At 42.4% G+C, this 27,773-nt stretch overlaps 2 protein-coding genes across 3 annotated transcripts; one reads left to right on the top strand and one right to left on the bottom strand.

The window, feature by feature from the left end:
- Positions 1–564: 564 nt before the first annotated feature.
- Positions 565–25,442, bottom strand: armc8 (armadillo repeat containing 8). 2 transcript variants are annotated; one of them, XM_079254041.1, is made up of 22 exons: positions 25,304–25,442; positions 16,404–16,480; positions 13,643–13,714; positions 13,360–13,502; positions 13,185–13,282; positions 11,679–11,771; positions 11,506–11,586; positions 11,350–11,425; positions 11,171–11,261; positions 11,031–11,091; positions 10,750–10,950; positions 6,387–6,482; positions 6,222–6,304; positions 5,583–5,664; positions 5,385–5,471; positions 4,955–5,047; positions 3,324–3,473; positions 3,124–3,219; positions 2,944–3,039; positions 2,093–2,165; positions 1,827–1,920; positions 565–1,742 (listed from the first exon to the last, which is right to left on the bottom strand). In XM_079254041.1, the coding sequence occupies exons 3-22, from the start codon at positions 13,708–13,710 to the stop codon at positions 1,709–1,711; spliced, it is 1,896 nt and encodes a 631-aa protein (XP_079110167.1). In that variant the 5' UTR covers positions 13,711–13,714; positions 16,404–16,480; positions 25,304–25,442; the 3' UTR covers positions 565–1,708. The 2 variants fall into 2 exon arrangements, with proteins under 2 accessions (XP_079110167.1, XP_079110166.1); XM_079254040.1 differs by lacking the exon at positions 25,304–25,442 and adding an exon at positions 17,959–18,051.
- On the top strand, positions 18,517–27,283 carry dbr1 (debranching RNA lariats 1). The gene is made up of 9 exons (XM_079254042.1): positions 18,517–18,656; positions 21,473–21,697; positions 21,776–21,900; positions 21,981–22,061; positions 22,137–22,222; positions 24,148–24,372; positions 24,481–24,558; positions 24,626–24,771; positions 26,315–27,283. Exons 2-9 carry the CDS (start codon positions 21,501–21,503, stop codon positions 27,036–27,038), a joined length of 1,662 nt encoding a protein of 553 aa, XP_079110168.1. The 5' UTR covers positions 18,517–18,656; positions 21,473–21,500; the 3' UTR covers positions 27,039–27,283.
- Positions 27,284–27,773: the final 490 nt, after the last annotated feature.

The following is a 27,773-nucleotide window of genomic DNA, read 5'->3' as shown; positions in this document are numbered from 1 at the left end:
TTACTATCAACATCACCATTGTGACAAGGTTGTGATATTTATATATATATATATATTTTTTTTATAATTATTTCAGCCGATGTCAAGTCATGTTCAGTGCCAGCCAAGGCCGGATTGTCCAATATGGGCACAAACTCAGGGGCCCACGCCCACTTGGGGCCCATGGGGGGCAAACACCAGCATTTTGGACATGAAACAAAATGTACTTAAAGCCAGATAGTTACACCACAGTGTCTAGTGTGTTGCTACTGGTACCATTGACTGAGAGATGTTAGAAATGTTGTTTCACAGTGTATCATTCACAATTTTCACAATGTGGTGGGGAAGGGGGGCCCTGGGAATCTCTGGGCCCAGGGGCCTGTGCACTTTTAATCCGGTCCTGGTGCCAGCAGTTCTTTTTTTTTCCTTTGGCAATGGAGGGGGTATGAATAAAATTGAGGACAACTGACACGTGACATGCTTCCCTTTGCCTCAGGAAAACCATGGACATCTTTAATTCCACCTGAAACTAAAGAACGTGGTGAAATAAGACACAAGACAAGAGAAAATCCTTCTTGAGGTCTGCATATATTTTCATTGGTAACATTCATTCTATCAGAGCTTCATTAAGGTTTGAAATGTCAGGGAACAACACTCCAGAAATATGCTGAGGGCAGAAGAGGTTATATAACAGAACGCTGGATTGTGCTGCTGTGGATGGGGCCAGTCTTACACTCCTCTCTTCATCCGTTCCATCTACTGAAAACGCATCAGAGGAACAAACCAAGAGGAAAGCTGATGAAAGCACAGACAGGAGAGCTGCAGACATCAGTGTGCAGGAGCGACGACTCGTTCCTGCTGATGAAAAAGCAGCCAGGACAGAGTTAAACTCTCAGCTCTGGAGCGATACTTCCCATGGGGATTATAAGGATACTGGACAGAGGTGAGGCTCCGGTGCACGCAGCACCTCAGCGGTGAGGAAACATTAGATCAGGATCATTACATGTGTTTTACCAGGGTCGATACGAGTTCCGGTCGGACCGCCGTGGATTTATCCCACTGTGCAGAGGGAGCAGATGAAGTCCAACAGGAAGGTCAGGGGAAAATAAAAATCCAAAAATATATATATTTATGCTTATATTTATATATATTTATATATTTACGAGGTATGTATCCACAAAAAAACACCCAAAAATTCAAAATAGGCAGTGTTTTTTTTTTTCCTTCCAAATATGTTCTTGCTAGTGATGCCTGAAGCAGACATTAATATCAACAGTATTATTAATTAGAAATGAAAAAGGAAAGCGGGACTGTCTCCTGTCCGACAGCTCTGCACGTGTAGTGGACTCTCTGAGACCAGAACCTCCGCTGCCAGGAGTCCAGAAGCACCACAGCAGACAGCTGCACTCCGACAAAACCAAAAAAAAAAATTCAACCACAAAGTTCGAAAAGGAGGAAAAAGGGTTCACTTCAAGTGAAAATAATATCCGAAACAACCTCACAGTCTTCATGATGAGTTCAGGACCAAGCAGAACCATTAAGGTGTCGGGAGGGAGCCGGGCCACAGGTCCAAAACAAAACCAGAAGAGAAGAAATGAAGGAAAAAGGTGTCTTTGTGCAACAAACAAGCCTCAGTATGAAAAGAAAACTAGGAACAAGAAGGAAGCAACACGCGTCCTCCTGATGATTGTTAGTCAGGCTGGCAGTAGAAGACAGCGGCCCACTGTAGTCATGCCAGGTACTGCTGCAACGCCGTCTTCGCCCTGAGACACACAAACACACCATGAGAGGACTCTGAGCCGCCACAGGAGCCCTGCTTGTTCTGCACGCTGGCTGCTGCGGCCCACCTGTCGCTCAGGTTGGGGTCGGACGACTGGGTCAGCTTGTGCAGGATGTCCACGAAGCCCATCTCCCGCAGCTTGTCCTGACGCTCCTGAGAACCTGAAGAAGCAGAGAGGAGACAAATCCAACTCGTTTCGACATGAAACGTGCAAATCAATGTGGAAGACTTCATTTCTAAGCAACATTTCCAGGGGACGTTCGTCTGGTTTTCCCCTTCCAGGCGGCTTCATAAGAAGCTGTAAAACCGACACGAGGTCGATGCGTCTCTTACCGTCCTCCTCGTTCCAGATAAGGTTGGACACGCAGAAGGTGGCAGCGAGCTGCAGTTTCACATTGGAATGCCCCTGTGGACACAGAGGACGTCAGACAAGAGACAACGCAGAATTTTTAGTCAGAGTTTCAGAGAAAAACCTTTAAACGTTTCAACCACGAGGTGTGGAAAGAAGACGCTCTTCATCAGGACAACTTTTAACAAGAGAGACAGATTCTTATGGTGGTTAGTCGTGTTACAGTTGTCATTTTGTTCGTATAAACACTTACCAGAGTCAATCTATACTATTTTATTAAAAGAAAAATAAGCATTTATTTCTAAATATTAACTTCATTCCAAAAAAATGATTGTTTTTATCTAGCTTTTTTCATACTGGTATTTCTTAAAAACTGACTTTATGTCTAGTCAATAAATAAATAAACTTAAAAAAAAATCAATTTTGTTAGTTGGAATTACCTTCACAGTTTAAAATAAAAAAACAAAAAAATCTAAATTAAAGAAAAAATCTTTCCTTCGGTCCAAAAAGCTCAACTTTCTAAATTAGAAATTTAAATAAATAAAAAGAAATTAAAGAGAAATTAGGTAAAACAGTTAAAAACATATTAACATCAACTGAATTAAATTAGGATAAATTATATTATAAATTGTAGGGAAATTATATGGAAGTAAAAAATAAATGAAGCATATGTTACATAAATAAAGAAAATAAAATAAAAACAAGAATGTTCCTCCTGGTTTCCTTGCTTGTGGCTTTTCTTACTGGGAAAACTGGGAACCTCGGAGTGAAACATTATGACAGCTGCTGCTGAATCATGAAACATCTGAGGAAAAGAACTCAGGTGAAGCACTACCATGTAGTATTTGACTTTCTGGAGCATGTCGTCGTTGGTCATGATGAGTTCCTTGGCTGTGTTGCCATCGGCGACGTTGGCGAGGATGCAGAGCGTCTGACGGATGAAGGGAGATGTTGCATCAGTGGTTTTATTTGAGCGCATGTAAAAGCCTCTCTGCAGGACGAACCAGATCCTCACCTGCTCCTTGACCTCGATGCTGTGCTCCGCCTCCAGGATGAGCGTCACCGCCTGCATGATCTGCTTCCCGTGAGAGCTCATGATCTGGTCGATGTGCTGGTAAAGTGGATGACGAGGTTTAACATTCAGAGAGAACTGATGGTAATACAACTCTGAGCTGTGTGTGTGTGTGTGTGTGTGTGTGTGTGTGTGTTCCTCACCGGCCGCGTCGACAGCAGGTTGCGCAACAAACCGAGCGTCTTCATCAGCACGTTGGTGTCGGGGTCAGAGAGCAGCCGGAAGAGCTGCTCCGTACCCAAACACCGAACTATCTCCACCTTCACCTTCTGGTCCGCCTGGAACGCCATGTTCTGAACAAACACAAATGCAGGAGACGGTTTTCATCCTCCGTGTCGTCACCGGTCGAGTCACATGATCTGCGATGTTTTTACAGTCCTGTCACAACCTTAAAGGTCACGTGTTAAGTTCACTTTCTAAAGGTTTTTCCAACAGCTTGTGTTTGAGGCGAGACAAGAAGAAAATTTTGGCTCTTCGCTCATTTTCTCCACTTTCTAGTGAATCTCGAATCTTTCCCTTTGTGACCTCATGAAGGGAAAAAACTACAGGTGCGCTACCTTTAGTACCTTTTTTCCACACCACACAGCCTACTGAGATGCTTTTCCTCACTCCGTGGCTCCTTTATACTCCATCAGTATTCGTTATCTCCAGTATCTTTTATTTATGTGGAAGCAAAAATTAATCCAACACACATCAAACATATTTTCAGATTGTTTTCAAATGTTTACAGGAATCTTCAGGAAAAATGTGTGTTTATAGTTTGGAACAACCAGTTTCTCTAATTGGGCTGAATGGAGCTGCCGTCTCATGCTTTTAGTTTAACTATCTGATTTTATTTTGGCCTTAAACAGCTTCCATAAGCCGGAAGTCTCGTCTGTTCTCATGTCCATAAAAACCAAGCGGTTAAAAGTGTGTGTCCTTTTGATTGACAGGTACCGATCTCCCGCTTCAAGTAAGAAGAACGTAGAACAACCGCGGCTTTTAGCCGATTAACAACGCGACTTAGCTTTAGCCCGTTTACCACCGTTAGCTGGTTAGCTCCTGTTATCTCCAGATTAGCTCGGTTAGCTCTTAGCTACAGAAATCTCGGAGTTCGCTCGATGTCAATCATCCACCATGACGCTCACAGCCCCCCTTCTCAGCTCCACCTCTTTGCCCATATTTGTATTTTCCGGGCGAGACGACACACATGATGCTGCCAAGATGGTGATGGTAGGAACCGCCCACCGAGCTTCAATTCAGCTCTTCAGAAACCTACGGGTGACGCCATGGAGGCTCCGCCCATCTTTTTATATACAGTCTATGGTTGTTTACCATTTGCCACCTGGGCACCAAAAGAGGACTAACTTCCTGTCCGTCTCTGTAACGTGTCCGGGCAGCAGCGCAACTTTTAACTTTCCACATCCCCTTTAAACTGCATTTCTGTCTTTTCATTGTTAAATTTAATATTAACTAATGAATCGGAACATGTTGCGTTGAGATTCATTGATTAAATAGTGAATCAGCCCTAAAAAGATCTTTTGGACAATGCCACCGACCCGCGCTTTGGCTAGTGGAACCTGCCTTTTAAAGTCACCAAGCAGGCGCTGGGGAGGGGGACAAACGGAAACAGCCCGTTGTCAGTAGAGCTCGCTAGAGAGACTTTTTAAATGGCTGAAATTAAGGCCCAAGGTTGAATTTGGAGTGAAACTCTTTAAAATTGTTGGACCTCCGAGACCCAGATGGAACTGTTAAAAAACTGTTTAATACGGGACCTTTAAAATCCTCTTCTTACCATCAGGGCCCAGATCCCGTTCACCCTCAGAGCAGGACTGTCGCGCTGAGTCAGACTGCATAGTAACTCGATCACCCCCGACTCCAGGATGGGCTGCAGACACACACACACACACAGCTAGCTGAGAAAAACCTGGGTCACCATCAAACCAAACCAGACAGTGGCTCCACCTGATAACAGTAGAATTTACTTCTACAATGTTTCCGTGATAAAATCACAAGAAAATCCATAAAAACAGAAGAAAAAGAGAAATAAAATATCTGATATGGATGTACGTCGGCGATACTGGCTTAACTATGAGCAGCTTTAAAGAAATGTGTCTTTAGCTGAGGCTTGAAGCAGATCTAACGCTGGCAGGGAGAACGTTCCAGAGTCTGGCGCAGTGGAGCGACTTCGGTGAGTTTAGACTGAAACGTGAGTGTTAAGGAACCTCTTTGCTTGGGGAAAACTCCAGCAGTAGGTTGCATAGTGTAGAGGAAGCCATGACCAGGACTTCGTCTGGGGCGTTCTGCAGCAGCTGCACAGCAGAGACATAAAAAAAACAGGGTTTACTGTCATATTAACACACATCCAGGCTGAGAGTTTCCACTTCTTCGGCTGTGAGACGTTAAGGTGCGGACAAACTGACCTTCATCAGAGGTTTCCACACAGCGTGATCGTGGAAACTCGTCCTCAGCTGCTGCACCGACCGTGAAAGACTGTGAAGACACCTGCAGGGAAAACAAATAAAAGCATGGGAACTCACACAAATATTTGCTTTTATTCATTTATATCTATTATTCTATTTTGGATTTTTTTTTTTTTTTATATTCAGTTTTATTATTTTTATTTTACATTCATTTAATTTGTTTTATTTCTACTAATTTTAATAATCTTATTTAGAGTGTATTCCAATTTATTATACTAATGAATTGATTTTATATTTAAGTTATATTTTTACTATTCTTAGTTCATTATTTTATATTTATTCTCTGTAATTTTATATTATTGTTATTTATACAGTTATTTATAGCCTTAATTATTTATCCATTTATTCTTTTTTCTCCTTATTTTATTTTCTTCAGGTTTAGAAGAAAATGAACAAAATTAAAGTTTAGTTTCATTAAGATATGATTAAAAAAAAAAAAAAAAAGTCATGTTTGTAAGGTATTTTTGACAGTGAAGTTATTAACTGGATCTTTTCCAGGTAAATTTTACATCAGAAACTAAAACGACTGATTCTGGTCATCATCATCATCATCATTGTGACGAAGAGGAGATCGATCACCTGACGGCTGCCAGTCGGACTTTAATGCTGGATTCCGATAGGCCACTGACTATCCTGTCCATCATGTTCTCTGTTTCTGTGATCTGAGGGAGACAGAGAGGAAGGGATGGGTTACACGCAAGCAGAGAGCGACACGTGTGCAAAGCAGAACACGCCGGTGGAAACCTTCTTCCGGATGTCCTCGTCGTTGGAGCCGAGCGAGGCGTAGAGTTTGAAAGCAGCTTGTCTCAGCTCGTGTGCGTGTTTCAGGTCGTGGTCCAGCTGCAGACGGAGACAAAGTCAGAAACAAGATCAAAACCTCGTTTTTCCACATTCCCAGTCCACTGCATGAAAACAAAAACACCTTTTACTGATTTACAATCATCCACCGCTTCAAACCAGTAAAAGTTCCTGGAGATGAAGGCAGGAAAGACGGTTTGATGTTAAAAGAACAAAGGAAACAAGCTTATCCGCAACAACAGCAGTTTCTGTGTAACGTCAGTTATAAATATCTTTATTTCTCCAGAATATCTGCAAAGGAACAGAAAGGACAAGCAGACAACGAATCTCATCGTCTTCTCTGCTTGGCTGTGAATCTCCTGCTTAAAGGACACGTGGACAAACTCTGAGAAGCAAATAAATAATGTCTACATGAAGAAGAAGAGGAGGACTTTCTTCAGGAGTTTGGCATGACGTATCTGTGTTCATGTGAATCGCCGCCTCCTCTCTCCTTCCTCCCTATTAGACACTCCAGCAAGCGAACAGCAGGAATCATCAAAGCCAAATGGCAGAGAACGGAACAAAACATTCATCTGAAAACAACATGGAGAGGAACCAGTTGAGGTGGCTCGGGCATCTGGTCAGGATGCCTCCTGGACCTCCCTGGTGAGGTGTTCCAGGCACGTCCCTCTGGGAGGAGACCCCGGGGAAGACCCAGGACACGCTGGAGGGATTATATCTCTCGGCTGGCCTGGGAACGCCTCGGGATCCCCCCCGCAGAGTTGGCAAATGTGGCTGGGGAGAGGGAAGTCTGGGCTTCCCTGCTTAGGCAGCTGCCCCCGCGACCCGACCCCGGATAAGCGGCGGAAATCGGATGAAAACAAGCAGGATCAGACATCAGAACCAACAGCTGGTGAAGACGTCAGATTAACATCGGTCTGCCGGAGCAAAAGAAGCTGCAGGTTGATTCGGACCTCACTCTTCTTCTACTGTAACGACGTAAGCATGACGTTGTTTTGCCCGCCGTGTTTGCTAGCAGATGAGGCGAATGGGGGTGGAGCTTGTTCCATCCTCCACGAGAAGTGAGAACTTCGTTTTTGAGGCCTCAATAAAAGAAAAGGTTTGTTTAGATTTGATCAATTTGCTCTCCAGCAGAAGCTCAGGGCGGGGATGACTGTGTTTATGTGTGTGATGAACAACTGACCCAGTTTTTTGTCTGAAAACTTCCCTCTGTTGGCAGAGTGGCGCTGCGAATACCACAGGGTCCTTAAACGCAACCTGTTTCAGACGTTTTCATACCTTCTCATCACCTCAATCTGATGTTTATTTAACTATCCCTTCAACCTGCATCAGCAAAAACACCCGCTGTACCCCCACCTCAAATGTCCGACCAATCACACAACACTTCTCAGAGCCCCGCCAGAAGAATGTTCTTCTCAGTTGATGCATCGATAATAAGCTGCAAGACGTCCGCAATCGCTCCACGAGAACAAAACGATTTCCTTTTTGCTCCTTTCCAGTCGTGTTAGTTTAAAGTTTTACCCATCAGGACGAGGAAGGCCACTCCCCAAATATTTATTCAGGGCTCTGTGATCTGTGGCTCCAGATAACACTAAAATATCATGACAAACCAACTCAGGTTTTTAAAGATACATAAAATAAGAAAAGCAGGTTTTATCATGGAATAACTGCATTGAACATAATGACACTGATACCAGGAACGTTTTTAGATCCATCTTTCTTGTCATTAGGTTGGGAATACCGACTTTAGAAGTTTTATTTCTAAAAATAGAAATAAAACTTCTATTATTAAAAAAAAAAACCAAACAAAAAAAAAAAACCCAGCAACTTTCTTTTAGTAGATATTTATAAAAAACTTAAGTTGTCTTTTTTTTTTTGAAGGTCCTTTAACATTTATGGCTCTAAACAGGTTTTATTTAGTCGGGCTGAGGGTGAAAACAGCTGTTTGGATTGAACAGGTTGCAGGTTCCTGCAACACATCTGCCAATCTACCCAACAGGGACGTCCAAGCAAGTTCAGCCCAAGGTCAGACCATGGTACGCTCAGATAGACCTGTCCTGGAAACAAATCTTGTCATGCGATTAATTGTCTAAGAAATTATTGCGATAGATGATAATATTGCGCTAAGCGACGACTGTTGTTAATGCCACAATAAGGTAATTACACCATTTTAAAGATCAACATACTTTAATACCTAGAGAACATTTAGCTCAATGTGCAGATTAGTTTATGCTCATCCAGTCCCCAGTCTGCTGAAACAGATCAGGATTTCTCCTGGGGTTTTGGCAACGTGGTTATGTGGAATATCTGGTCTCTAAAGACTCCATGGTCAGCTCATATGAGAGGACATGTTTGGACTTGACCAGAAGTGGGATGGTAGAGTTAAACGTCTTTGATCGCCTTCATGTCATTGTAAAGTGAAGTTGCCGTTTGTAACATGTCTGTTCATCCAGGCAATTCATGCTGGCTGATAATGTTAGAATAATGTTAATAATAATAATGTTATAATGTTAATAATAATGTGAATAATGTTTTAACAACATTAAAGGGCAGCATGACTTTACCAACCACACTGTGCACATCATGTTGCACTGTCCTGTTTGTGTTTATTCTGCAGGGTGCTATTCTGGTATTTGGAGTTTTCTGAGCTTTCTACAGTGTTACAGTGTTGAATCCTCATCAGACATGTGAACGACACTGTTTTTTATCACCTAAACGCATGTTTGAGTTTGAGTTTCAGTTCCAGCACACTCGCCGTTTGGTTTCCATGGCGACGAAAAACGCGTCGTTTTAGAGAGTTTTTTTTCTACTTGGAAATCCTTGAGACGTCCCGGGGGATAAGGTTGGGTGATTGGTTACCTTCTACTGGTTAACAAGGGCATGTACAAATACATCAGGCGGGTGGAAAACGTGGGATAAAGTTATTTCCAACGATGGCTGGTGAGTTTACCAAAGAGAGACATCCTGCTGCATTCGTTGCTGTGGGTTGCTGTTTTCCACTTCGTTTTCAGGCTCTGATTCAGGTTCCAACATGTAGGGCTGGATGCTATGTGTTGACATTGTATTTTGTTTTTTTTATTGAGTTCATATTAGCCTAATCCTTCTGTTTATGAGACGTTACAATGACGGTGAAAGCAGGTGCGGTGCGCGCTCCCGATGTAGTGCAGTGGCGGGAGGCGGGGCTTAATGCGGAAGAGTCTCAATCCACTCGTTTTGCCCGCAGGCTGATCTGACAGCCTACGGAGAGGGTCGGTCTGAAGTAAATAAAGCCATTTGTGACAATAACTCCATCAATCCCAGCCCTTCTGGTCTCAGAAATAAAAATAAATTAACTTGAAATGTACATAATAGTTCCACTTTAATCACAGGAGTGATCGTGGACTGTCAGGAAAATGGAGCTAGCCTGTTTATGTCTTTTGTTTCCCAGCTGGGTAAAATTCCAGTTGATGATTGTGTTTTAAGTGCAGATAGAAGCTTGTTGTATTGCCGTGTTTAGTTAATATTGTCTTAAAACAAATGAGGCACTCGCTCACTCTCTCACTTTGCGAGAGAGAGAAAAGAAAGACAAATGAAAATGATTGCGTCCGGCAAACTTGTTGCGTGCATTTTTTCTTATCGTGCCATGAATTGACTTATTACGACAGGCCTACGCTCAGAGTAGCCACATGTCAGACTCTCCAGGCCTCAGTTAGGCATGTTTAATGTTGAAGCTCATGACAGTCCAGCTGGAAAAGACCGCACCGGCTTGTTTGGAAGGTTGCAGGGCAAAACGTCTTTTCTCTAAAAACAACATCTTATGTGGCAAAGCTGCGTCTAAACAAGCTAAAAGGCTTCTGGAACAACGCTCTTTGGACCGACAAGACCAAAGTGGACATGGATTCCCAGCAACATATCAACACAAACACCCTAAACCATCCATCAGGATGGTGGTGGAGGCTTCTGCAGTGACCTCCTCTGCATATCAGCTAAACCTCGGCTGAAACCGTCTCCTGCAGCAGGATGATGAGCCCAAACACAGCAGCAGATCTACCACAGAATCACTCTGTAGATGTGATCCAGTCCAAGTCCAGACCTCAACCTGACTGAAATGCAGCGCTGGGACCTTCAGAGAGCTAAAGCTAAATTCCTACACAAGCATGTGAGAGACTGATGTCTGCAGTGGTTAGGAACCCCTGGCTGGGCTTAAATCATCAATGGCACCGTAACATGTTGTGTTTTGTTAACAACCACATGATGTAAAACCTGGCAGTACTTCACTCTGACTCAGTCCAGAGATGCAACACCCGACCTCTTCCACCCACTGACCCACCCGCTTGATGTCCGTGATGGCAGACACGGAGCTGGGGTATTTGAAGTAGTCGGCCAGCATTGCCACGAGGTGGTCGGTGGTGCTTGCGATCCTCTGCAGCTCCACATCAGGCTCCATCAGGTAGGCCAGCGTCTCTGCACCCTCCACCCTCTCCTCCAGTAAATGTTCTTTACTGCACATCCGCACGAGGCACGGCAGGGTCTGCAAGCACGACGGCAAGTCAAGTTCCGTACAGAGAAAGCCGCTGATATCACATCTAACAATGAAGAAAGGAGCTTGACCTTTAGCACTATGCAGCTGTCGTCCGTCCTGATGGCACCTGCTCGACACATGTACGTTAGACTGCAACAGAAACAGAGGAGATCACATCTCGCATTTAAATCCCAGGATATGAGTAATAAATCCGTTTTCCATCACTCACCATTTGGCTGCTGTTAGCTGCATTTCTACTGGTTGATCCCTTTGCATCATTTTAACAAATACCTGAGTGAGCAACTCACCATCCACGTGCACTGACGACAACAAAGCACATAGCTGGAGATTAGAAAGATAAGAAGGAGCAGAAAGAAATGTAAGAAACTAGCGAAGGGATTCCCTCACCATTCACCAGTGTCATGGAGACCTGAGTGTTCTCGTAGGCCAGGACTGAGAAACACTTTAATGCCTGCATCCGGACCTGAGGAGGCAACAATGCAGAGGATGATATTCAGAGATTAGCCCTGTATGGGAACATCCGCTCCTGGAGAGACATCCTACCTTATAAGAGGGGGAGATAAGCAGAGGGGCGATGTTCTGGATGGCGCCATGGTTGAAAAGAACAGTTTGATGCTCCGGAGTCTGTAAAACAACACGAACACGATGAGTCTCGGCGTGGCTGCACGTGTGACTGCTTCCATCCTGCTTGTGTGGGAACAAATACCAACAAATACCTTACAACAGTGGGAGAAGATCTGTGTGATGTACTCCTGCGTTCTCTGGGAGTTACTTAATAGAGACATTAGATGAGGAATCACAGTGGGATCCTTAAAGAAAACAAACAAAAATAAATAAAAAATTAGCTTTTAACTTTACGTTTGTCACTTTAAGGGGTCTATAGGATAGTTAGACGCATCCGGCACCTGTTTGGTGGCAGTCGAGCTCAATCTTTGAGATTTACTCCCAAATAACAGGACAAACAACCCCCTCCTCGGGGTTCACGGTTTGGTGAAATTCTTTCTGAATAAAACTTGATCTGAATGGCTTCTTTTCACTGAGAAAACATCTTTCCCCAGATTCAGGACAGCAGCCAATCAGGATGACTTTGTCCAAGCATGTGATTGGTTGAAATGGTGGCACATTTATAACAGTGCAGCGAGTTGAGAGGGCGTGTTGACAGAACTGATCAGACGCTTTACCGAGAACGTAGCAGCATGTCCACTGGTGCACCGAGCGACAGCGTGTGCACAGGTAAGCTCCAGCATGTTGGTATGCACATGGAAGTGTGTTCACAAGCATGTGGCAGTTTTTGCACAGGTGTGTAGCAACTTGTCAATGACGTAAGCACCGCGACTTGTCAACGTGTGCGTAGCAATGTGGGCAGCACCTACACTGGTACGCAGCCGCAAATACAGCATCATCCGGACATAATGATAATAATGATAATAACAATAATAATAATAATAATAATAATAATGCATTTTATTTAAAAGCGCCTTTAAGTCACTCAAGGACACTGTACAATAAAAACAGGCATTAAAACCATAAAAAACAATAAAAACAACAGAACTGTGGGACAGGGTGATTACAGGAGTATGCTTTCTAGACCTGCAGCATCACATGGACGTAAGGTGCGTGGCAGCGCGTGGGTAGCGGCGTGGGTAGCGGCGTGGGTAGCGGCGTGGGTAGCGGCGTGGGTAGCGGCGTAGGTAGCGGCGTAGGTAGCGGTAGCGGCGTGGGTAGCGGCGTGGGTAGCGGCGTAGGTAGCGGCAGCGGCGTGGGTAGCGGCGTGGTAACAGGTGTGTGACAGTGTGCAGCTGAATAAAGAAATAGATGATAAATTTAAATGAGGGAATTTTTTTATCCTTGTAAATCTACACAGAATTGTGTTTTAGGTGAAAAAGGATTCATTTTTGTTTGCTCAGCTTAAGTTCCAAGCAAAAATACTTTCTGTTGAAAATGCGGCCGATGTGAAAGAATCATTTATCTTAACTCATATAAAGCTCTGCTTCTCATTAAAACAGCATTTCATCCACCGGCCGGTGAAGCTACAGCGGCTTCATCCACGTTATCAGTTACCTGACCCGGTTCATTCAGCTCTAAACGTTTCAGTTTGTTGAGACTTTACAGTCTGAAGGATTTAAAGGATGTTCATGTTAATATCATAAATTCCTCATGTCAGCCGTTGTGCTATATGTATAATGCAATGTGTGTGTGTGTGTGTGTGTATGACAACATACTGTATAAAGCAGCTGCACAGGAGTGACTGGACTGATGAAGACCGTTCTGAGACATCGAAGGCAGGCTTCAATGAAGACCAGTTCTGGACACAAAAGACCTGCAAAGCAGAAAACCCAGGTGTTGTGAAGGTCATGCCCTCCTGCAGTAATTAGTGTGCATGTGTTCAGAGCTAACCTTGAAGAAGGGTAGGGATGATATGACAGTCCACCAGGGACTTGATGTTGTTCTCGGTGCCCATGGCTAAGCTGCCCAACACCACGGCGCATTCAGTCCTCAGCTGCAAGCTGGACGAGCTCTGCTGGAGCAGGTACAATAACCTGGGGATTCCACATGTTTAATCACCCATAAGGTGGTAATTCTTTCATTTTCAGGTATGTAAGGTGTATTTTTTAAGTAAACATGAGGAGACACATTCGCAGCAGGATAAAATGCTAAAAGTGAGAAGCAGAGAGAGTACCTGGGCACAGCTCCGAGGACGATGAGATTGGCCTTCTGCTTGTTGTTTCCTATGACAGCATTCTTCATATCGCTGTAAATTCACACACACACTCGTCAATCCTTTAAATGAGACATCACCGTGTCTCACTACAGAAGCATTTCACGCAGCAGTGGCACTTTCAAGTCATCGTACTAATCAGAGGTAGGACAGGCGGTTAGAAACCCAACACAACTCCTGAAGTAGAGCCACAGTTTACATCCACCTGAGACATAAAGTGCCACATACGTCAGACATGAAAAAGCATCATCATTCATATTAAATGTAAGATTTCTGTGTGTCCTCTGCTCCACAAGTTCCCCCAGATATGAAACAGCAGCTGGAAGGAACTGGTGGGAAATAAATGCAGCTGCAGTGTGCAGTCAGGTGCTCAGCCGGTGCAGCAGAGCGAGCCGTAACCAGAGCTAGTCTCCGACCAAGATAAAAATAACGATGAAATGCAGACCAGGTCACCCCGGTGGAGATGGGAAAGTATACTGAGGAAAGAGATCCATTTTGAAATGATAAGCACCAGCAGATGATGGCCTGTGCATGTAAACAGAAGACAATCCAACAGAAACAGCAGCAAATAGGACGTTTATGCAGGTTATCAGATTAACTTTCACTTCACATTTAATCACAGGCTGGAGGAATTGCCTTTTATTCATTTTATTTGTCTGTCTTCTCTCAGGCTCAGTGGATTCTCCCTGCTTCAGAAACACGCATCATCCATCTTGTGTGTTACTCGTCTCACGGCCGGGAAATAACGCCGGTTGTGACAAATATGACTAAATGTTATTAAATCCTAAGGTACCGAGAGCTTTTAGCTCTTTTAACAAGTGCGATAGAGTCAAGCTTCACACTTAATCCTTCCTTACATCCACAATTAAGTGTGAAGCTTGACTCTGTCACACTTGTTCCTACGTCTGGTGCCTGGAATCTTGGGGTCATGGTGGATGACCAGTTGACCTTTGAGGTCCATGTTGCCTTGGTTGCCCGTACCTACCGATATGCTCTCTACAACATCAAGAGAATCAGACATACCTGACAGAACACACGACTCAGCTGTTGGTTCAGGCTCTGGTCATCTCACGCATTGATTACTGCAGTTCCCTACTGGCAGGTCTGCCTGCATGCTCTGTTAAACCTCTGCAGATGATCCAGAATGCAGCAGGTCTTCAACCAACCCAAACGGACTCATGTCACTCCGCTGCTAATCGCTCTTCACTGGCTTCTGGTCGCAGCACGCATCAAATTTAAAAGTTTGCTTCTGGTTTTCAAAACAAAAACTTAAACAGCTCCCGTCTACCTTCACTCCATAATCCAGTGAAAGACGCCTTGTGTTACCATGACAACGTGGGACTAAATCACCAGCCAGACTCTTTTCCTCTGTTGTGCCATGATGGTGGAATGATCTCCCAAACTCTGTCCGCTCTGCAGAGTCCCTGTCTACTTTTAAGATCAAGCTGAAGACTCAGCTCTTCAAGCAGCATTTCAGCACTTAGTATAGCTATAATTGTTGGAAAGTTAGAGAACTTAGCCCAGTTCTTTGTAACAAACTTTATGGTGTTAATTCTTTGTATTATAACATAGGTGATATGATGGGGTGGGAAAGGAGTAAACAACAACAAAAAAAAAAAAGCCTGTAGTACTTCATGAAAGGACCTGCGTCCAACTGGACAGTCCACCAGCACCTTCCTACGACGTCCTCTACTGTTTGATTTTGTGCTTGTGTTGTTCTCATATGTAAGTCGCTTTGGATAAAAGCTTCTGCTAAATTACTGTAGAATAGAATAGAATAGAATAGAATAGAATAGCTCAAAACCATTCAAATAATGTAAAATTTTAACTGCTTCTGAGCTTTTATTTCCCCAGCAGGTTTAATCTGGCTGTAAACAACAAACACGCAGTGTTAGGTGATACAACGTGTTTGCCAATAAATTACCGGGATACTGAACCCCTCTTTTTTAGCAAGGATCTCCTGCTCCTTAAAGCTTCCTTGCAGCTATCATGGTCTTTACTGTGTTCGCAACACATATTTTGAAGGATTCAGATCTGGATTCTGACCACAACATGCTGATTTGTCACTGTGAATGTTTTTTCTGACTACTTGTGCTGCTTGTTTAGACTATCAGTAAGTCTCCTGACATCCGGAGCAGAATTTTCCTGCAGACAGACAACCTTTGGAACAACGTTAGAGAACAGCCTACTTCAGTTTGTATCCACAAAGTGGACCCTTATGTAGCATCAACTCGAGATACTGCCATGAAATGCTGGAACCTGAACAACTCAAACTCCTTGATCTTTGTGATAACTGTTGGACGAAGCATAGTCATTAAGATTGGTGGAAAACATCACAATAAGCTATGCTTTCTAATAAAGGCAAACATTCTGAAAAGAACCCGCCGTAGTGGTCACAAAATAGCTAACATAAACATTGTAGCGAGCCCAATCCAGATTCCAGACCCTGAACTCCATCAAGCATCTGCAGAGGTAACTAATGATGTCAAAGAAGCCTTCAAACCTCAAATTCCTGAAAGAAGCAAGAGTCACGCAGAAACCTTGTTGGTCATTATTAGAAGTGTTTCTTTACTAGGGTTACAAATAAATCTTTTGCCACTGGTCTCAGAGAAAGACAATAAATGACAATGCACACCGAAACCCTTATAAAACCAGCACTCTAAACTCCATTGTTGTAAATAGTGTGAGTGGAATTCTATAAATTAAAAGTAGTTAGACTTACATGACTCCCTGCAGTACTTTCTGAGGGTCGGGGTCAAACAGCCTGTCGACATAATGACGACTGGTGGCGGTGACCTCCTGTATGTGGACAAATAAACGCATTACTTACTAAATTACCTGATATACATTTTTACACTTGTGCTGTAAAGGTAAAAGCATGATGAGATTCCATCTTGTCCAGTTTTTCCTTCAACACAATAGAAAATACTACATGCACTGCAAAGTTTAGCATTAATGTCTGGCATATTTAAACTTTAATCAGCACAAGCAGATTTGTTTCTTGCATTGCATTAGTTAAATATTACAATTTTGGCAAATAATATGAATAAAGTCATGAATTTCTTTAAAAGATGACTAAATGACAAACTTGCTGATACTACTACAGTCATGTACACTGATACATACAGAAGTATCCATGGCAGGAATCTTTTAGCGCCGTTTTAAATTGCACCCAGTGACTGCATGTGACACCAGAAAACTTCGTTTATACCACTGACAGCTTTGACCAGAACTTTCCACATGACCCTAGAGGAGTAAAGCTAACACCATGACACTGCTTGCTCCAAGGTGTTCAGCACACTCTGTACCTGCTGCATAAACCTGCACATTTAGCATTTCATTTCAGCTTTCATCTGCACTTTGTTACACAGAAAGCTGCAATGCACATGGCAATGCAGCTGCGTATGTTTACTAAAGTGACCAAAATACATAACAGTATTTTAAAACTCATCTCCTCACCATGGCTAGTTTTCGCTTTCCATTTCATTAGGTAGCTCACATCTCATAGCCGATGTTGAAAAATAAAATAAATAAATGATAAATAAATAATAATCTAAATAAATAATAATAAATATAATAATATAAATAAATATATTAATACAAATAAGTATTAATAAATAATAAAACAAAATATCTGACAATCTACAAAACTTTTGACTAATATTACATGATTTTAAAAAAAACTTAAGCGTCAGATTATGAGATTTATTTAAGTTAAGTTTATAAAGCTAAAGCTTATGCTACCGGTTGCTAATGCTACCCGTGGAACCTGACGTTAGCTCAACCGTATTAAGTTTAATACAACGAACAGGCAGACTTAAAAGCTGGAAGGCAAATAATAGAGCGTCAATAGAAATTTCTTTATTTAAAAAAAACAAAAAAAAAAACAATCATGTAATGTTTTTAGCAAGGACCCGGTGACAGCACTGTCACTTAGCAGCTAGCTGCTAACCCATTCTAAGTGACACTGACAGCTTTTTCGAAAGCTTGATTTAATTACCGTTGCACACCGACGGGGTTAAAACGGTCGTCAAATCACGTAACAATTACAAAGTCCTAACTGTTCCCGTCCACCCGGGAAAGGCGGGGATTAAAAACGTGCTCATCCAACAGCTACGTAGGTGCACCGCTACAACGTTACAAGCCTTTGATTTAGCCTGCAAGCTAATGAAACAACAGTTTATATCTCCGCATGCCTGATCACATGAAAGCAACCACTTGATGTTGGACTCCGTATTTTGCAAACAGACGTTGTAAATTATGAGAGCGACACTCACAGACAGCACACTGATACGGAGAGGGGCCTCCAGCAAGCACGCCATCTCTCGTCCCCGGATCGAGCGCCCCAATCGGCGCAGCACTTTGCGGACACTCCGCCCCCCCCGCCCCCCCCCCCCAGACCAGCTGAAAGCAGCCTTTAGAAAGTAACTGTGATGCTCCTTGCGAGCTTTATTTTAAATAACATCCCCCTCTGGGCTCTGCAGTAATAATTGGCACAACAAAACACCACTAAGTTGGCGAGGTGTCTGACAGACTGTGGTTTTCTACTGAGTAAATATTGTTTATAACTGTGATGCAGTCATGATCCCGTTCAAGTTCAGATTCGACAAGAAAACTTGCACCGTTTTTATTTAGCATCAGATACAAATATTTACTTTTAAAAAAAAAAAAAAAAAAACCAAAAAAAAAAAAAAAACATAGTTTGGGAAAGTATCGGTTTTTTGTTTTTTTTTTTAAACCAGACAACGTGCAGATTAAAAAAATGAATAAAATGTTTATATTTATGGTAGAATCTGCTGATTATAATCAAATCTTGCTTTCGGGAATAGTGCGCATGCGCGGTAGAAACGAGGTGGGAAAATTGGTTTGTTGTTAGCTACAGACGTGTAGCATAAGCATGTTTTTAAAACAGATTTAAACCTTTTTAAACAAATTATAAACCTGCACTACAGAATACAGTTTAACAAGGATTTCCGTAAGTACGACATACATTTTGCTTGCTTAGCTTTACTGTTAGTTTTCTGTATGTTGTGTCTTAGCGGCTAGTCAACTAGCTAGCTGCGGCATGTTGTGTTTTGCTACTGCATCGCTTCACCTGCTATTAAAGTCACTTTAGATTGAATTACAAGTAGATTAATACATATTAAAATACAATATGATATATTTATTCAATAGCAACAGCTTTGTAACGCTATAGATTAGCGTTACAAATAATTAAATGTCCATGCAACGTTCAAACTACGCCTTTATTTATATTATTATTATTATTATTGTAATTAGACACAGGCGAGCTTTGAGGATGAACAAAAGCCTTTGTTTAATCAGTTCATATTTCTGTGGCTGTTATAGTTTAGTGCGTGGCAATACATTTTACAGTAGGGCACCCAAATTCCTCCTCACATGTTGCTTCCAGGGTTGCCAGATCATGTGAGAAAAACCAGCAACCAGCTGGATGAAAACAAGCCTGAAAGAAGCGACCTGGCCCCTCAGAGAAAGAAATTGTTAAACACTATTGTTAAACTTGATGTTTTATTTATATATTTATCTATCTATCTATCTATCTAAGATAGATAGATATAATGAGTGACTGTTGTAAATTTAGCCTTTTCTTTAATGAAAGGGGATGACTACATATGAGCACAACTGTATGCTATATACAGATTTAATCATTTATGAATAATATATCATCTATTTTTTTTCTGCCACAACAGCTGTGACCATTAGGGCATAAACTCTACAAGACACCTGAAATTTTGGTGGTATTTAGCAACAAGCTGCAGATAATTTAAATCCAAAGTGTGGATTCACACTCTACAGATGTTTCAGTTAAACTCCAGTCCTGGGGGAACTCTGTCCTGCAGGTTTTAGATACTTCCCTGCTACACTACACCTTATTGAAATGTAATGTATCAGCATAAGGATGATGCAGTCATTAAAAGTGTGATGCAACAGGTAAACATCTAAAACCTGCAGGACAATCGCCCTTAAAGTGGAACTATTATGCACATTTCAGGCTAATTTATTTTTATTTCTAAGCCCAGAAGGGCTGGGATTGTTCGAGTTATTGTCACAAATCGCTTTATTTACCTCTGACTGACCCTCTCCGTAGGCTGTCAGATCAGCCTGTGGGCAAAACGAGTGGATTGAGACCAAGTGGCAGCCTCCAGCGGTTAAAAGTGAAGCCTATGCATAGTTCCCCCTTCATCCACTAGGGGCTGTAAAACAGAGCAAATCCCCACAGACTCCCATGTTAAAAAGACCAACTTCACAGCAGAAATAAACATGTTTACAGCCTGGTTCAAAAATCCATTTTAGGTTTAATAGATCAGGTTTACCTTCATGACAACTGTGGGGGGAGTGAATTTTTTTCAAACTCGTCTGTTTAAAAGTAATTTAATCTCGAAGTTCGGCATATTTAGGGGACGTGTCCTTTTGATTGACAGGTACCCAATCTTCCGCTTCAAGTCAGAAGAACGTAGAATAACCGCGGTTTTTACCAGTTAATAACGTGACTTAGCTTTAGCCTGCTTACCTCCGTTAGCTGGTTAGCTCCCGTTATCTCAGGGTTAGCTCGGTTAGCTTTTAGCTCCAGAAAGCAACAAGTGCAGCAGGATGTCTCTCTTTGGTAAACTCACCAGCCATCGTTGGAAATAACTTTATCCCACGTTTTCCACCCGCCTGATGTATTTGTACATGCCCTTGTTAACCAGTAGAAGGTAACCAATCACCGAACCTTATCCCCCGGGACGTCACAAGGATTTCCAAGTAGAAAAAAAACTCTCTAAAACGACGCGTTTTTCCTCGCCATGGAAACTGAACAGAGAGAATGCTGGAACTCAAACTCAAACTCAAACATGCGTTTAGGTGATAAAAAACAGTGTCGTTCACATGTCTGATGAGGATTCAACACTGTAACACTGTAGAAAGCTCAGAAAACTCCAAATACCATCATAGGACCACTTTCAGGGCTGGAGTTTCCTGAGTTCCTAGGATGATATTAAAAAGTGATATTGACTTTATAGTGGGCAGTTGTTTATAGATCTACAGCAATTTACAGGGGTGAATTGAAAAACTTAAATATCAGGATTTTTTTGCCTCACAATTTTAAAATAGATTTTTTTCTTAAGAATTCTTTTTTTTTTTCTTTTTTTTTTTTTTCAAATTAATAGAGATAATCCATTATAAATTTTTGGTAATTTTTATTGTTTTTATTGATATTTTTACTTGTCTTTTTGGGCTTTATAGCAGCTGAATGACGGTCTGGCTGCTGGGTTGGTTTTTTTTCCTGATTGAAATCAAGAAAAAAGACGAGCAGAAAAAGTTTTGTACATTTTTTTTTTCATTTTTAGCCTACAAAAATCGGCAATATTAAAGAGCTGTGAGAGTTGCCATTTAAATCGAATCAGCACCCAAAAAATCTGAATTGCATCGGGATGAAAGCATGTCGTCACGGCCCTGATAGATGTAGATTTATAATGTATTTTTAGAGGCAGCAGCTGCAGTCAGCAGAGGGAAGAAGTGTCCCTCTGCAACTTCATCACTTCCTTTGAAAACAGCTTCCTCTTCTACCACTTTTATTTGTCCAGTTTCTACCTTCTTCTTTAATCTGCTTTATGTCGGACTTTCTTACTACACTGAAAATTAAAGATTTTCACCTTTAAGTCAACTCAGATAAAACCTGTCAGGTTAAAATGCAGATTTCTGAGCCTGATGGGGACGGTTGACCCCTCATGTTAGATCAGTACACCAATCGGTTCCCACTCTGACCGTGATTTTTGTTTTATTTTGCAGGAATCTTCAGCTCACCTGTCCGATCAGCATGAAGATCGCCGTAGAAGGTTGCTGCCACGGTGAGCTGGACAAGATCTACGAGACCATTGGCTTTCTGGAGAAGAAGGAGGGGGTGAAAGTGGACTTGCTGCTCTGCTGTGGAGACTTCCAGGCAGTGCGAAATGAGGGTGACATGAAGTGCATGGCAGTTCCAGCCAAGTACAGGACCATGCAGACCTTTTACAAGTCAGTCATCTGTGTGTAGTTCATGTTTCAGAGAATCAGACTCGAAGGCATGTCCTGATATCACTGTCCATGTTCCAGATACTACTCAGGAGAAAAGAAGGCTCCAGTGTTGACCATCTTTGTTGGAGGGAACCATGAAGCTTCCAACCACTTGCAGGAGCTGCCTTATGGAGGCTGGGTGGCACCAAACATTTATTATCTGGGTACAAACACTCAGATGGTGTGTGTGTGTCTGTCTGCTTGTCTGATGCACCACATACCTGACTTGACCCTTTGTCTCCAGGTTATGCTGGTGTTGTTCGCTACAAAGGGATAAGAATCGGTGGCTTGTCAGGCATCTATAAGTCACACGACTACAGGAAGGGTGAGTTTCTATCTCATGGTTTTAAAATGATTGAAGTTTTGTTCTTTATGTTTAAACGTATCTGTTCTCTTTCAGGTCACCATGAATTTCCTCCTTACAATCCCGAAACCCTGCGGAGCGTGTACCACATCAGAAATATCGAGATTTTCAAACTGAAACAGGTAAAAGTCAGACGTTGAACTTGTCTTCTTATACTTGTTCATATATCATATTTATTTAAATGTAAATTAGTTCATTACTTCCAGGATTTTGCCGTTTTATTTTGTATTTGTTGAGACTAAAAGGCGAGGCATGTTCGTTCTTATGCAGGGCTCCTGTGGGGTCTTATAAGACTGGAATTTACTAATCTGCTTTTATATATCTTTAAAAGTCTTTAAGTTTTTATCTTAAATGTTACATGATAGGTCTGAAATATTTGGGCTTCAGTCATATGCAGTACTGCAAAGTGATAGTAGTAAACATCCTTCCTCCCGTTCCAGTCTGACCATGATGTTGGAATTAGGAACAAAAGATCTCTGATGTTGTGATGATGATTGGGAACATTTAACCCGGCACACGTGACAGAATGCTATCAGATTTTAGCCTTTGTGGATTAATATTGCATGACCAGAGAAGGGGTCTTTACTCTTGTTTTTGGGGGGTTTTATACTCTGAGGTAATTTGTGTATGTGGGTGTGATGTTGTTGGTGTTTGTTCAATCTGTCTTTTGTTCCATTATCTGTCAGACAGTTTAAGTGAAGCCAATCAGTCACTGCTGATGCCATGATTGTTCTGGTCCATTATGAAGGCTCGAACCAGCAACCGTCTTGCTGTGAGGCCACGGTGCTAACCATCACGCCACTGTGCAGCTCATGCTTTAAAGTCTCAGACTGCCTTTCCATTATGTACCCACAAAATAAATTAAATAAAATTAAATGAAAAAACTTTATTAATCCCCAAAGGGAAATTCAGTATTGTAGTATATAATAATAAATAATAATAAAGAATAAAAGCGATATGTGTAAGTTTTGACAAACAACAACAGCAATTTTGGGATGTTTCCATTAAACGGAGTTTAGCACATCAGCATTAAGACTCGTAAAATCTCGTGAGAGGAACGAGATTTTACCAGAGCTGTGGCTTATGCAAGGTAGCCACATAGCGTTATTTTGGGTTTGTACTTGCTGCAGAGATTTGCTACGACTTTTCAAAGCTTTTCTCCCTCATTTTCTTTCTAAAACTCTAAAATTCGCTGTTTGTTCCACATCTTTACTGGACATGAATGTGACCACCTACATCACATCCACAGACATGTACAGTTGTCCTCATATTTATTCATTAAAGAAGGAAAAAAAACAGCTGCCTGTAAAAAAAGCTGAAATTAACTAAAGTAATAATAAATAAAAATTTGATGTAAATCATCACATTATTTTCTAATTCTGGTTCAATAGAAATATTTTTTTAAAAAGCAAACAAATAAGATAATTTATTACATATTCCATCAGTCATAAAGTAATATTTAGCTGAACAATCCTTTAATGTTTCCGCTCCAGTCAGGTGTTTTCTGTTCCTCTCAGTCAGACTTCTGCACCTGTTGACAGGTATTTTGTCCCACTGTTCAACAGAAAAGTCTCTCATTTGTCCAGGACACATTTGTTTGTGTTTTTTCTTTCTTCAACTCAATTAAATGAAAAAACAGTGTCTTATATTACTAAATTATATATTTTTTTACAAATTTTTAGTTATTGTTCCTTTTTTAAGTCTCCAGTTATTTGAGTGACTGTTGTAAATTCAGCCTTTTCTTTAATGAAAGGGGATGAAAACATATGAACACAGCTGTAAATGTGAAGAAAGTGTTTCTGTTACATTATTTCTACATGGAAACGTCTGAAAAACCTCCTAATGAGAGCTTAAAGAGTTTAAAGCGATATTTGAGACATGTAGGTGTTTCCATGTTAGTTTTTGCAGAATGCTAGGTGTGATGGAAACACAGCTTCAGTAATGAAACGTGAGGCTTTGCATGATTCATGGCTCTGGGCTGAATTAGTGATTCCAAAAGGCGAATCTCTGTCAGGATCAGCTGATTTAATGCATTGTTTTTCTGAAGGTCCAGATGCCAATAGACATCTTCATGAGCCACGACTGGCCTCGTGGCATCTACTACTACGGATGCACAGCAGAGTTGTTGCGCAAGAAAAGGTTTCTGCGTCAGGAGGTGGAGGCCAACACGCTGGGGAATCCTGCCAGCGAGGAGGTCCTGGCTCGCCTCCAGCCCAGCTACTGGTTCTCCGCCCATCTCCATGTGAAGTTTGCAGCCATGATGCAGCATCCGGTGAGGGGGACAGTTTATCTGCAGCTGCTAATTTCACCGTCAGCTTTTATTAGTTAACATTTTGGGTTTTAACAAGTCTTAATAGAAATGAATTTCTCCCGTCTGCAGCCTAAAGGCAACGCTGCTCCTCGTGTCACCAAGTTCCTGTCTCTGGATAAATGTCTGCCTTACAGGGAGTTCTTACAGGTAGGAGGAAAACTTCCACATGAGCAAACCTCACTGTTCCTTCAGGTTAACGTTAAACGTCTTTCAGATCATAGATCTTCCCGACAGACCCAGCTCATCTCAGGCTCTGGAATATGACCCGGAGTGGCTCGCTATTCTGAAGGCCACCAACGGTCTGCAGAGGACCACCCCTCATCCCTGGAACCCCCCAGAGAATAACGGCCTGCATGAACGGTACAGATATTTCACAGCGAGAAGGAGCTGCAGTGTTTAAACAGTCTCAGCATGGTTTGTGTGGAAACAGAGAGAAAAAGTGACAAACACCAGAAGCAGCTGCAGACCCCCTGTCCTGTCTGGTACTAAACCCACCCTCCGTGTGTTTACATGGGAGTTTTATTTCATGTTTAATTCTGAATAAAAGTTCATTCCACTTTAAACAACAAAGGCTTCATTAGACGAGTTTGAGCTCGGTGCATCTGGTCCGGAGTGTTGCACTCTGCGCTGTTAGCCATGAAGCTAAAAGTCACTTTTCATCCCGTTTGTTTACATGGGAGTTTTAATTCCAGTTAAAAGTTAATTCCACTTTAAACGGATGAAAAACGACCATGTAAACACTTAATTCCTAATTTCTATTCAGAATTAAACTTAATTCTGATGTAAGTGTCTGGTTTATTCGCATTTTAATTCCGAACTATTTAATTCTTCTGTCATGTAAACCTTCATTCTTCTCCTAGTTAACTCCGGTCGTTCTGAGCATGCTCGTTACCTTGTCCTGTCCCGATGACGCGCGTTGTTTTACCTCCCGTGTTCGGTGGTCTGTCTTTCTTCTCCTTCTCAGTTGCTGCAGAAAGTGAAGTAGTATGCTGGTGTTGAGCTGCTACTTCACATTTATAATAAAAATAGCGGTGAAACTGGTTCTTATTATGTAGTTTTTACAAGTTACGACAGAAAAGACGAGAAGCAAGGAGCCAACTTAGTTAATTTCCGGTATACGTCATACGTCACGTGCACCCTCTGTCCAATCAGAACCCTTCCCAACCCGCCGCTCTGAAGAGGAATTAAGTGAGGACGTGTTTCATGTAAACGTTCATTCAGATTTATGATCTTCCTGTAAACTCGTAGGAGAATATGTTAATTCTGAATTATTAAATCTGAATTAAAAACCACCATGTAACCAAAGCCACTGTCCAATAAACTGGGCCCAGTTCTGTTCTAGTGAAAAATTGCTGGATGAATATAATCTGACAGTTTGCCTCTTCACCAGCTTCTCTCTTCTTCTCACTGGTTTTTCCCCACACCATGCCTTTGTGCAGCTCCATCCAGCCACTAGTCTGAACCCGTTCCATCAGTTATTAACATGGAGGACGTTGGACCTCACATTTGAGGCTGGCGGTGGAGAAGCAGGACTTTAAGGGTGTTACACAATTTTCTCTTATATCCCAGCTTCAGCATTAATCTAAACTAAACAACGTGAGGAAATAGATCATTTATTTCCGTATGACCTTTTGTAAAGTTTTAAAAGTTTGTCTGGAAATATGCATCAGTTTTCTTAAATAGGACTAAATTAGAGGAGCTTTAAAGAGACTTTTGTCTCAAAAGTCTAGTTTGCAGATATTTAGTAAAGTGAAAAAGGTTTGCAGTGACTGATTGTGGAAAAACTGCATGTTGACTCTGTATTAACAGGATCAGCATACTTTGTTTTTCTCCATTCTGTGTTTATTATCAACACAAGCAGAGCAGTAGGAACGTTATGATGTGGCTCGTCTGAAACCTGCAGGTGGGACTTCAGCGCCACAGAAGCAGCCATGATGGAGGTGGTGGAGGACCTCAGCGGGGACCTCGGCATCCCAGACAACTTCAGCCAGACCGTGCCGTGCTACAACCCCAACAATCCCCAGCCGTACTCCACCCCCAGCTGCAACACCAACCCTCAGACCACCGAACTCTGCGCCAAGCTGGGCCTCACAGACATCTACGCCCAGGTCGCCCAGCGGCGGGACCAGCTGGGGCGACTTCAGAGCAGCACAGGAGGGGAGGACGAGGACGAGGACGAGGACGATGGGAGTGTAGGGAGTGCAGAGGAGCCCAGTGAGTACCCGACAGATACGTCCGGGCTGTCCGGGTCCTTTAACCCCGATGAGATCACTTTGGAGGATGAGTGGGAGGAAGAGGAGGGAGCAGCGGAGAAGGCAGATCAACCCTCTGAAGTCCAAACTCCCAGTCGTTTGGTTCTCCCAGAACCCAAATCTAGTTCCTCGCCGGCTCCCCGATCCCTGCTGATGAACCTCCCCCCTCCCTGCCACTCCACTCCTACAGCTCCTCCCTCCCAGTCCGGATCCGAGGAGGAGGAGCGGCTTGACGGCAGCGATGCAGCGGCGCGCGTCCTGAAACGAAGCAGCAGCGAGCACGCGGAGCCACACAGCAGGGGCCCGACCCCCAGGATCAAACGCAGGAACCAGGTGATCTACGCAGCCGCAGACGGCGAGGAGTGTGAGGGCTGAAGATGAAGGCTCAGAGTGGAAACTGATCGGTATCTGGACTACGACAAAGCGACGAGGATTTACTTCTGGATTTCTAGTTCCAGTAAATATTGTTTTATGTATTTTAATGAAACGACACAGTTTTAGGGATAAATTTAAGGTTTGTTTGTGTATTTCAGTTGAAACAGCGACCGCTGAAGAGGCAGAAATATTTTTTTAAATGAATAAATCCGACTGTTGTGGAGATCATGGACTGAATTAAACATTAATCATCACATAAATCATCAGTTTTCTGCAGTGAAATATCTGCTGTGTTGTGAAAAGCAAGGCTGGTTTTTCTCATGTTTTAGTGTACGTTCACGGAGCTCCGTTCGCTCGCTGATGAAACGGTGCTTTTGGCTTGAAGTGTGAACTCAAACTGTCCCGTGAAGCTCCTCCTCATGCTGGACACAATCTGCTAAAACCTACAGTAGGTGTGAACACAAAGAAAAACCCAGAGACTAAATAAACTCCGGTTATCCATCGTTTATAAGTCCTGACCAATCACAGACTAGGATTTTATTGGATTTTTTTTCATCCTTCTTTGACTCGCACAGTCTTTCTCAGTCCAGGTCCTCAGACCCCCCCTGCCCTGCATGTTTTATACTTAACCTTTTTACACACCTGAATGAACTAAAGGGCGTGTTAACAGGCTGTGAAGAGCTCGATGAGGAAGTTCAACAGGCTAAATCTTGTTCCATCCTCCACCAGAAGCCG

This window comes from Telmatherina bonti, assembly GCF_933228915.1.
Source record: "Telmatherina bonti genome assembly, chromosome: 15".
NCBI classification, from domain to species: Eukaryota; Metazoa; Chordata; class Actinopteri; order Atheriniformes; family Telmatherinidae; genus Telmatherina; species Telmatherina bonti.
The sequence above is the reverse complement of the archived record's forward strand: the minus strand, read 5'-3'. Positions and strand labels throughout refer to the sequence as shown.